General features: G+C 50.5%; 5 protein-coding genes across 5 annotated transcripts; 4 read left to right on the plus strand and 1 right to left on the minus strand.

Annotated features, from left to right (window-relative positions):
- Positions 1–77: 77 nt before the first annotated feature.
- Positions 78–1,388, minus strand: HO173_000541 (uncharacterized protein; the record flags this gene model as incomplete). Its single annotated transcript, XM_037302490.1, has 2 exons — positions 78–883; positions 1,265–1,388. 2 exons carry the CDS (start codon positions 1,386–1,388, stop codon positions 78–80), a joined length of 930 nt encoding a protein of 309 aa, XP_037171069.1.
- Positions 1,389–1,826: 438 nt separating this feature from the next.
- Positions 1,827–3,068, plus strand: HO173_000542 (uncharacterized protein; the record flags this gene model as incomplete). The annotated part of the gene is made up of 3 exons (XM_037302491.1): positions 1,827–1,846; positions 1,906–2,527; positions 2,736–3,068. The coding sequence occupies 3 exons, from the start codon at positions 1,827–1,829 to the stop codon at positions 3,066–3,068; spliced, it is 975 nt and encodes a 324-aa protein (XP_037171070.1).
- Positions 3,069–3,720: 652 nt separating this feature from the next.
- HO173_000543 (uncharacterized protein) lies at positions 3,721–4,355 on the plus strand (the record flags this gene model as incomplete). Its single annotated transcript, XM_037302492.1, has 2 exons — positions 3,721–3,726; positions 3,789–4,355. The coding sequence occupies 2 exons, from the start codon at positions 3,721–3,723 to the stop codon at positions 4,353–4,355; spliced, it is 573 nt and encodes a 190-aa protein (XP_037171071.1).
- Positions 4,356–8,174: 3,819 nt separating this feature from the next.
- On the plus strand, positions 8,175–9,717 carry HO173_000544 (uncharacterized protein; the record flags this gene model as incomplete). Its single annotated transcript, XM_037302493.1, has 3 exons — positions 8,175–8,323; positions 8,374–9,384; positions 9,444–9,717. 3 exons carry the CDS (start codon positions 8,175–8,177, stop codon positions 9,715–9,717), a joined length of 1,434 nt encoding a protein of 477 aa, XP_037171072.1.
- A 1,318-nt stretch (positions 9,718–11,035) lies between these two features.
- HO173_000545 (uncharacterized protein) lies at positions 11,036–11,278 on the plus strand (the record flags this gene model as incomplete). The annotated part of the gene is made up of 1 exon (XM_037302494.1): positions 11,036–11,278. One exon carries the CDS (start codon positions 11,036–11,038, stop codon positions 11,276–11,278), a length of 243 nt encoding a protein of 80 aa, XP_037171073.1.
- Between the last annotated feature and the right edge of the window lie 5 nt (positions 11,279–11,283).

The raw sequence follows: 11,283 nt of genomic DNA on the forward strand, positions 1-11,283 counted from the left end.
TGGGAAAGCTAGTTGGTTGCCGCCAACTTCTTACCTGTTGGCACGTATGTTGGCGTAAGATGTCTTGCGAGTAAATATCACCTCCGGTCTGCCTCTCCTGCACCTAGTGGTATTGGAGTCGGAAAGCCCTTACTCTTGTTCTCTTCACATTGTCTCTTGTCCGCGTTCTCGTCTAGAGGATCCGCCACAAGCTCGTCAACAATGCTTAGTAACTCGTCCGCTCTCTGCGACCTCCACTCGTGCCAGACGTTCCACCACCAAGTATGCGTTTCACCATCTCTTCCCAAGTGCCCTCCTATGCCGTCACTAGCTACCCTCTTCATCCACGGCTTGTCAACAATGTAGTGTAATGCCTTGACCTCTTCATCGCGCCAGATGTTTGTGTGCCATTGCCTCATCGTTTTCAAAGCATTGTATTTCCAAGGCAATGGACGCCATCTGCCACAAAACACCGAGGCTAAGAAGTCTTGGTCGGGAAACTGGAAGGTCGACAGCTCAGGTGACGTGAGGAAGTGATCGTGTATTGCTTTCCAAAGCATTTCGGAGGGATGGTAGAGGAAGACTCCACCGTTCAGTAATGCGTAGGTGTCAGGAGGGGCAGCACCAAGAGGAATTGGCGTTGCTTTTTCCAAAGCTGCGGGATGTCGGAGAGGCGTGTACGCGCAGTTTTCACGTTTCCATTCCTCAGGTGCCCAACTATCGTGATCGAGATTACAGACACAAGAATGATTTGCAGCGATCCAATCATTAGCAGGAAGTATGAGATCAAAAATCTCATCCATGTTCTTGTAGATAGTGATATCGGCGTCGACAAAGACGCAACTTTGGTAGGAGGTCAGCTCGAAAGCTCGGAGCTTGGTCCATGTGTCCTCGAAACGGTCGGCTATGAGGGTAGTTTTCCTGTTTTTTGGTAGCAAGAGAGGTTCAATTGGATGGATTGTTAGTAGAGGGTTATGGATTGACTCAAGCTCTAGGGCTCGGATGCATGACTGGGGCAGGGAAGGTGTGATGAGTACAACAAGAGGATATGCGGTGGCGTGAGCCGAGAGGCTATGTGCTAGGGTGAAAACACCTGGAAGATAGGAAGAACGTGTAAGGAGAGTCACCCAAGCTCTCTTAATTGCGTGACCGTCTGAAGCCATTGAGAAGAGATAGACTGGAAGGAGCCTTTGAGAATAGTTTTTGAAGTGAGGGTTTTTTGAAGTGAGGGATTGAGAAAGAGGGAATACAGAAAACAAGAGCAATCGGCGCCATCCTATGTTACCAGCTTTACTTTTTTTCAATTCGACGTCCTTCTGGTAATGAATGACCTCATAATTTTCACAGGAATTTGCGGAGGATGAGAAGGTTTGGAGCTGGTTACCTAGCTTCTTTACAAAAATCTCCATAGTCTCTTGGCATCCGGACTTTGCTCGCCACTCATTGAAACATCTTCACTACTAGACATCTCGTCCGAATAAATCCCTCCCAAATTCATCGTTAACTCAAAGTCGCTTGTTGGATGGAAAATCTCACAATGCCGGCCCTTTTACAGTCAAGTGTAAGGTAGATACGTAGGTAGTTGCCTCATTTCCTCAGACGTGCCAAGGTGCTAAGCCCCTTCGGGTTAGCCCCTCCTGCTTATCGAATAAGCTTCAGGCTCAATACACATCATGTATTTTAACATAGTGTACGAGACGATGTGCTAAAATAGCGGAGGAACCTCCGGGACTGTTGATGTCACCGTCAACCTTCCGTCGCAGACCATTAAGTTTATTACATAGCCACCTCAGACTTAATGTGGGCGCCATCGAAACTTTCCTCGCCTCTCTCTGAACTTTTACACTATGAATCATTCTCCACAGAAGTAAATCCCAACCTACCAGCAGTCCTCTACCGTACTCAACCATTGACTTGGCACTGTAGACACATCCATCCTTACCACCGGCCTTTGCCCGCCCAATCTCAAACTACGGACAAAGGCAGAGCAGAAGCTGAAGCATACTACAACTCCGACTCCCAATCCAACATGTCTCCCTCCAAGCTCGCCCTCACGGACCTCCTTCCTCTCCACAACTCCTCAGTCAAAATTCCCCGCCTTGGTTTCGGCATTTACCAGTCTCCTACCAACGTCTGCATTAATTCCTGCCTCACAGCCCTCAAATCTGGATACCGCCACATCGACTCTGCACAATTCTACCGCAATGAGACAGAGATGGGTGAAGCGGCGCGGCAGTCAGGCATACCCCGCAATGAGGTCTTCCTGACTACCAAAATCATGAGCGCTGGTGGCAGTGCAGAGAAGACGTACAAAAAGTGTTTGGATAGTGTACACAAGATTGACGGGGAGGAGGGTTATGTGGATCTCTTCCTAATACACACGCCAAGTGGAGGGTCTGCGGCCGTGAAAGAGATGTATCAGGCGTTGGAGAAATTAGAGAGTGAGGGGAAGGCGAAGAGTATTGGCGTTAGCAATTTTGGAGTTGGGCATATTGAGGAGATGAAAGAATATGCACGGATATGGCCGCCACATGTGAATCAGATTGAGGTGTGTACGAACCATAGCTCTACTTTCTCACTTCATACCTCTCCACGTTATAATGTTTGTCCTTCACTTCATTGCTTTCGCCCATCAAGATTCTCCACCTCGCAGTTCCCTGTTTGAAAATTCTTTACTCATCATCTCTCACTTCGTCAGTCCCTCAGTTGCTCCTCTACCACTAATATATAGACGCTAACATTTACGACCCTCACAGCTTCATCCGTGGAACCAACAACGAACAATAGTCGACTATTGCAACCAACAAAAGGTCGTCATCGAAGCGTACTGCCCACTCGTGCGCAACCTCAAAGCACACGACCAGACTCTCGTTGAAATGTCAAAGAAACATGACAAAACTACAGCGCAAATACTAATCAGGTACTCATTACAAAAAGGGTGGGTTTCATTGCCAAAGAGCGATACGCCCAGCCGAATTGAAGCAAATGCGGATGTATACGGCTTCAGTTTGACTGATGAGGATATGGAAACCTTGGACTCTCTGGATCAAGGGGCCAAGGGGGCGATTGTGCAGGCAGTGAAGAATTAAATAGTGATGCCGCCTTGTGAAGAATAGAGATATTCACCAATCTACCAACGTGAAGTCTGCTAGCGCAGGCATTGGTGGGTACTTAAGCCTCCTTTCCCCGAGCGGAAACATCTTTCCTCTTTACATCTCGCCATCAAGGATAGCCTTCAACTGTCATGGCTGGTCATTGATAGGAGTCTTGACAGTTGTGGTGCTCATCAACAAGTCTCCTAATTACGACCTTCACTCAATGACCTTTATACAGACCCGTCACATTCTTTAATCGTCACCTCGCAAGTAAATATATACCTACGTGATTGTTGTTCACCTTTCATTTCTCAATTTTTTCACCCAAGACCGAATACTGAGTCATCTACCTTAACATGAGCGGTCTGAAAACTCTTATACCCTTCATACCTCGCAAAGTTACCACTCATGTTGAGACACGTGTTCCAATATTCCAACCTTTCATCTATTTCATACCCCTCAAAGTGCACAAAGATGTTCTTTGAATGAGCTCTGCGATCCACTCGTACGTCATCAGACACGTTTCTGTCCAGAAGAAAACCCTTACTCTCGCGCAGCAGCAACCAAAAGGTTTCCAGCGGAGGCACCCGAGTTATACCCTGTTGGTTTCCAGGGCGGTGAAATAGACGGATTTCTATCAAGCATCATGTCCGTTTCGGGTTTTACGTCCGTGAGTGCTGGAGCCGTGCCTCCGGCACCTGATTCTGGGGAAAGTACCGAGACCCAAGCCCCAGGGGCTCTACCAAAACGCTATGGTCAAGGAAATCCTTTCACAACAGAATACTTCTGGGACGGAAAGCTTCCGGAGGTACGGACGTTGGCCTGTGGAACGGGTACAAAGATTTTTCAATTCGGGACCCAAGTAACTATCTGGAGCTACGTCATAAGGCACCGCCTGCCGTTGTCCTTAGAACGGACCAGGACTTCGAGTACTCCAGAGAAGCAGTACAAGCGAAGTGCGGTACCGCGTTTGACAGCGTCGATCTTAGCAGCTTTCAGCGGAGCATCTACGAGAACGCGGACGAGGCCCACTGGTATATGAATCACGGTCCGGGCGGGTTACCAGACTTCAACTGGACCGAGGAACAAGACAGATTCGAACTCGAACACCAGCAAACTCAAAGGCCGCTGGAAAATACAGACCACTCTCCAAAAACACCGTCGGTCTCGCCGCTCACGTCACTACATCGTCCAAAAGCAGAAACAACACCAGTGATCGTCCCAAACGACTCTCCACAAACGCCATCGGAGGTCATCACTGACAGATTCGCAACCCCCTAATTCGTCCGTGGAGATCCCAGCAAATACACCACAAATAGTCATCCCAGACGACTCGCACACCATGACTTTCGTGACTCCCAAGGGGATCTCCTTGACCGACCATTGTCAAAAGGATCTTGAGCAAGATCTTCCGCTCTTCCTCTGTGCATGTACCAGCTACTCAGGTATTTATCCTTTGGAAAGACGGAAGGGTGGATCACGTCGGCTTCTCTCAAGCCATTGACGAGCAAGTTTCGTTGATGGCTGGGACACGGTCTAGGAGGAAACTGCCGCAGATTGCCGCACAGCTATTCGTCCTGCTCAAATCCAGAACTGGAACTCTGCACACCATACACCGTTGAGCAAGAACACGTCTTTCACCTTTCTCAGCACCGCGGTATCATGGCCAGCGTCAAAGTTGCGGGGTAGGAGATGTAGGGGTTGGGGCAGGATTGCAAGACTTGCCCTCGCATGTTCTTATGGCGTCAAATATCCATGACCAGAAGTCTCGACGTTGGCGGATCCCTTGGCGCGCTCTCGACTTGTTGGTTTCATTTGTTTTGTCCACCTTCCTCCGGGTTTCTCCCACCTCTCTCGGCTTCAGTGATCTTGAGCTTCACCCTTTATGTTCCAGCGAGCGCTATCTGAAGCCATAGCGCCTTTCCATACCATATCCCCAGCCTCTCTCGTGAACTTGGATATCTACTGCGATAAAGGGACCGACATGGATGTATTCAGCAGCGCCATGAGATCTTTGTCGGCCTCCCTCTTCTGGTCAACTTGGAGCGTGTCAGGGTTGAGTGTGATAGCAGTGAATGTATGGGAGAATTGCAGGCTGCTCTACGAATTGATGGCTCCCTGGGGTGGATCTCGAGATTGTGAGATTGAACAGCTCTGCCCGGAGGACGACTGGTCTACGGATTGAATGACGTCTGGTGAGTGGCACACCACCCATCACAATCAACTATCCATTCATCCATCAACTCGTCATACATCGATCCCATGTGTCAACTATTCATGATGACTGCCCATCCGCAACCATGGCTGTCAAACGGGAAATGGTCACCTTCTTCAAAAGCCGACAAGCTCCAACGCTGTTTACTACTCCACACTCCATCATTGGGAGTCGCTGCATACTGAGCTGACAAATCAGCGAGGACTGAATCGCAGAACTAAACGTCCCTTTCAGCGGACAATCTCGGACACGACTGAGTATGCATCGTACCAGCAAAGTTTCTATAGCGAACAATAAGCTACCTGCGATGAAGACACTTTGCATTCTATCTCAGTGCTCTCGCGGCTAAGCTACGGCAATGTCGATGCACGACAGCTCAGGATATGCTCTTTGGAAAGTATACTTTCGCCATCGCAGATGAAGGCTCGCTTTACATTTACAAGGGATTTACGTCTGGAGGAGAAAGATGACGCCTGTTTGGTTGTTACGTGGATGTATCGGCATTTCATATGGAAGCAAAGATGTATGCGCAACGAATGACGGTGGCCCGCTTGCCAACAGCTCTTTCATCTCGTAGAGATACCACCACCGTTCTCCCAGAGCGCTTCCAAGAGACTCGGACAGAACCCTTAGTGTGTGGCTCTATACCTAAAGGACGGATCAGCATGTGATTGAAGTATCCACTATCCGTGGCAACCGAGGCTACCTAACTTTGTCTTCACCCAACAGTGCCTGCTATCAGATTCATTTTCAACTTGCCTTGGTGTCTTCGATGGAACCCTGTACACCAAAGTGAAGCCAATACTGGCAAACAAGGTAGGGCAGCATATCATCCCTTTTGACCCAACCCTTGGCTCACTTCAGTCCAGCAATGCCTCGCTTGTATGGGTGGCACCTTACTCATGGCTGCGTCATTCACCCCATGAAACTGTCACGGTTGCTGTACCTACGTCATCAGCATCTGATATTCCCACTATATAGCCAGCCAGTCCACGGCCAACAACACCACCGTCCCTGGAGTGCTTCGCTAGAGAGCTCAAGGAGCTCAAGCCCAGCGCAATGTGCAACAAACAGCGTTCAGCAGTGGTGCACGATCAGAGGCGCCAACTTCTGAGCTATATAACCTATACGAAAGCCGAAACCGACCACCTTGAGGGTCCTGAAAATAACGTCCAAAATTCGCTTTGACGTCGTCTAGAACATGACATTCTTGACGTTTGTCGAGCTGGAAATAGCTCGTTTTTTTGAACGTAATCCCGTCTTGCTTGTAATCTTTCGACATGCTGTGAGCTTGAACCCGCAGAATATTCGGGCTACTTCCCCACGATTCCACATGTTCTCACAGCATGCTACCCGTCAAATGATTGCGTTGTTGACTCCTAGAAATGCATCATTGACAGGTCATAGTATTTGTCCGGGATCACGTTGCGAGTACAGATCGCATGACTAGATTACACTTCTGCATGCATTGGAATGACAAAATAAGTAATACCTGTGTTGCACCTCATGTTCGTCGTGCAGGTGTTAGAAGAGCTTGTCTCTTAATTTTATTTTCCCTGAGGAGATTGTTTCTTTACACACCCCATCCTTGCACACTTGCCTCTTCCGGAACACATCTTCTAAACACAGTGTCTTTCCCCTCTTTCCAACCTCCCTCCACTAGAACTCCTAGAAGCACATCCGCTAACACAGTGTCATTCCCCACTTTTAATCTCTTTCCAGACGCACCTCTGGATTCTTATACCACTTCTTGTGTTCCTCTTGCACATAATATCTTTCTTCTTGCATGCCACACAGTTCCAGCGTTCCTCCTGTACACAGCCTCTGTGTTCATAGATACGGGTCAAATCCCAAGAGCCATGGCACATTATCCTGGTGTCCCCTGGAACCTGCGGCCTGACTATCTCGCTTTGACCCAGCGTGTCGATCCAGCGGGAATAGTCACTACATACAGTAAGGCTTGAAGGAGTATCAAGCAGACTGCGTTGCTGACGATTATCAAGATCCTCCTCGTCCAGGCGTCTCTGCCACCGATGTCACGTCATTCGTCTATGGGTAAGCAGACTCTGCAGTCAAACCCTTTTAGCCATGGTAGTTGACAGTCTGCCGCAGTCAAGCAACAATCACCCGAGACAGCTGGCCAGAGATCATGTACTACCTGCATCCAACCCCAGAGTGGGCCGCCTTTCGGGGTACCGCACAGCCACAGCAGAAGGTAGACACCAATGGCCAGCCGATGGTTGAGCGCTTCCCACAACAAGGCCAGCCTCCACGGCCTCTCTTGGACTTTCGAATTTTGCCTGATACCGTGAGTCTTTACCTTATTACCTGAATTTAACACCAGCCTTGACACCTCTTACAGATATGCAGCCAAGAGGAATTATGGTGGATAGAGTTGTGGCGGCGCATGGATCCCCGTATGCACTGGGCAGACATCCTCATGCGCATTGAAGTGCCAAACCGGACTGAGGATTCGGATAAAAAGCTACAGAACAGCACCAACAACTTGATAAATCGCCAGGAGCATAGAAGATATTTCATGCTCGCCTGGCACACCACCGGCATCAACTCAACAATGAGGGTCAATGAAGTGAGGTCTATGGTCACGCGCAGGGTTGCTGCGGCTCATCCACCTCTCCCTCCTAACAGTACACGTGGACTCACGCCTGGTTTGATCAACCCGCTGCTAGGGAATGTTCCTGGAAACAGTGTTCCTCAACCTGCTCTGGGACTCAATCAGGGTAGGCTACGTGTGGGTGGCCGAACACAAGTCACACAGGCAGCAGCAGCAAACCAAGCACTGACAAACGCGGCACAAGCAAACCCGCCACAGCTGAACCAGATACAAGGACACCCAGTGCAGAACAATCTTGCGCGTAACAACCATGGACGTGACAAACGGATACATAAGAAACGCCGTCGTACTAGTCCCGTGCAAAAAGGTCGACCGCCGAAACGTCAGGCCCAAAACCTCAACAAGGACACTGAGGACGACAATATGGACACGGAATCCGACCAAAGCAAGAGCTCAGAGGTACGAATAGACGCTCCAAAGTTCCTGCGGATCTTGCTGACGTGACTAAGGATATCCCGTTATTGGTTGCGAAGGCCCGCGCTCAGAAAGCCCGGACCCGAAAAGTCGCTAAGCCTACAACTGCTGTGGGGAAAGCGAAAGATGTCAAGAAAAAGCCAGACAAGAAGAAACTTGGTACAGCAAAGATGGCCGACCAGCAAGACAGCACCCACCGATCCAGACTTATCCGAGCCTGACGATGATGAAGAAGACAACAACGAGGAAGGAGATTCTTCAGGTGGTCGATTCCTCATCGAAGGCGACACTGGCTTCGAGACTGCGTATCAAGCAAGCATACAGGCACGTCGCGAAGCTCGGGCTTCCGGACGTGCCCCTCGACGTCCCCCTCGCCCCGGCCGACGCCCCTCTGCGAACCCTCCCAATCGACGCACCCCTCACGTCTCGGTATCCGAACTTCTAGGTGACACCGAAGACTGCAATTTTGTGGCACCGGCTCTGAGACCTGACACCGTGACAGCCCCTCGAGCGTCAGCACCACCTCCGCGTCCCACAGACGCACCCACTCCAGCACCCCACCGAAACATCAGTGCAATCACCGGCCTACCTTTTGCCGGACAGCACCGCCGTCCAGAAGCACTCTCCGGCTACGGTGACGGCCCGATGCGCCGCAGAAATTCGCCCGTGAGGGGCTCCCGGGTCGCACAATCTACCAGCGTCCGCACCGCAGAGGACACCGATGGGCGCGACGCGGTCACGCGGACCTCCAACGCCGCCAGACTCGGGCTCCCCGTAGCCTCGGCGGATCGTCCCCCCCAAAGCTTCTACGCCCTCGGCCCCGACGGGTCGCACCACCATCACACCGACGGGTCCGGAACAGCAACCTACACCACACGTCCCGGACCGTCGTCACACTCCCGCCTCGGATTCACCCCGAACCAGCGCGCACAAGCAAAGCACAAGCACAAGCACAAGCACAAGCACAAGCACAAGCACAAGCACAAGACACAGAGACAAACGAACGCGCCCCGCCCCCAAACTCCGGCGGGAATGCCGCTCAGCCAGTAGGTCCTCCCGCCCCAACCGGCAGGGTTCACAACCCCACTGATACTGATACGACCAGACAGGCGACCCGGAGCCCCGCCGGCGGCCCCACCGGTCAGCGCGACCCCACACCCACCCACCGAACGGGCCGGCTGACAGACGAAATAGCACGGCATAACGACGCCCTGATCGAAGAGATCCACCGGCGCGAGCGGTGGCCGAGGCACGAGTTGGGCCGCCACACCCGTGCCGTTTTTGAGATCATGAGGGGCGGGGAGCCGTCGTACGCGGAGGGCTTTCTGGAGCGGGAGGATGAGAGGGAGAGGAGGGAGAGGGGAACCTTCTTCGGATGATGAATGAGAGGGGGGGGGTTTACACTTTCTTCTGTTATTGCGTCTGGAGCCTGTTGATTGGAGGTTTTTATTCTGGCTGGTCGCTTTTGGTCGAAACATTTGACGGGCATCACCAGCAGGCAAAATCGGTAGAGAGGATGCACTGTGGTGGTTGCTCGGACTTTCTTTTCTTTTGCAGAGACTAGATACTATTTCACTCCAGATGGGATGCAAACTTGTTCCTCACAACCTTTCAGGCAGAGCCTACGCTGGCTAAATTTCTCGTTGCATAGGCTTTTTGCCATAGATTCTATAACTGTAAACAGCGCAGGAGCTCATTCTGGAAATTCTGGTCTTGGATAATGATCTCCAGGTGTCCAGCCGGAGTGCTGGGTGCCCACAACATCATATTTGGTCACGTGCCGGGCTAAGGCTCACTTCTTTTGCTGTCCAAACTTACCTTACATCTTCACCCAATCCGCCAATATTTTCAGGTATATCGCTATAGATATATACTACGTTTGAATAATAATAGCATAGAAGTAGGACATCTCGCCTAAACTCTTCACCCGATGCATCAACTTGTTCAGGTATGCCGCCACAGGTATATACCACCTATGAATCAGGATAAGCAGAACCCACCAACCAGGTTCAGATATATCACTATAGGTATTACCACTTCTGAATCAGTAAGCAGAACCCACAAACCTATTCAGGTATATCGCCATAGGTGTGTGTCACTTCTGAATCAGGATGAGCATAACACCTTGCCTTACCTCTTCACCCGATCCACCAACCTATGTAGGTATATCGCCATAGATGCATGTCACTTCTGAATCAGGATAAGCAAGAACCGTGTGAGACTTCAACACCTCGAAGTCGCAACAACACCTACCCCGAAGTCGAAACTAGCTCAGCAAGCTTTTCAAGTTCCGATCTTCTTCCTACTTCTCACTACTCTCTTCAGACATTCACAACAGTCTCCAAAGCAAACCACTTCACCACCAAAATGGCAAACGCAGTCGTTCCTTGGGACCAACGTCCTGAATATCTGGCGTACACTGATTGGACTCCTATCCCTGGGGTCACGTCGTACGGTAAGCACAGACGTCTGGCTTTCTGAAAGTATAAGTGCTGACTGGCGGACCTATAGCTGCACCGCGCAACGGCACCGGAACCAACATGACACAATTCCATCCTGGGTAAGAAGCTCAGATCTGGCTAGAGCCATAGTTATGCTAATGACGGTAAAGACAAGCATTTCTATCGGATTATAACCTGCCTGACGTGAGTCCTCCGTTGTTGCCATGTTCCGAACCTGCTGACAAAGTCCTAGATCATGTATCAGCTTCACCCTTGTGCAGAATGGAGGCGTTTCAAAGACTCGCCCCTTCCAGAGCCAAAGTACAATCCCGACGGTACTGTGGTATACGAACAGTGGACGAGACCTGGACAGGGACGTCGACCACTGCTCGATTTCAAGTTACTGCCTGACAAGGCAAGCTTCATCGTCGCAAATGCAATATTCCACGATGTGCTAACATCTCTAGATCTCCACCGAGGAAGCTTGGTGGTATCATGAATTTG

The sequence above is a fragment of the Letharia columbiana genome, assembly GCF_014066305.1.
Source record: "Letharia columbiana isolate WasteWater2 chromosome Unknown Sc0000000_s0, whole genome shotgun sequence".
Classification (NCBI taxonomy): Eukaryota; Fungi; Ascomycota; class Lecanoromycetes; order Lecanorales; family Parmeliaceae; genus Letharia; species Letharia columbiana.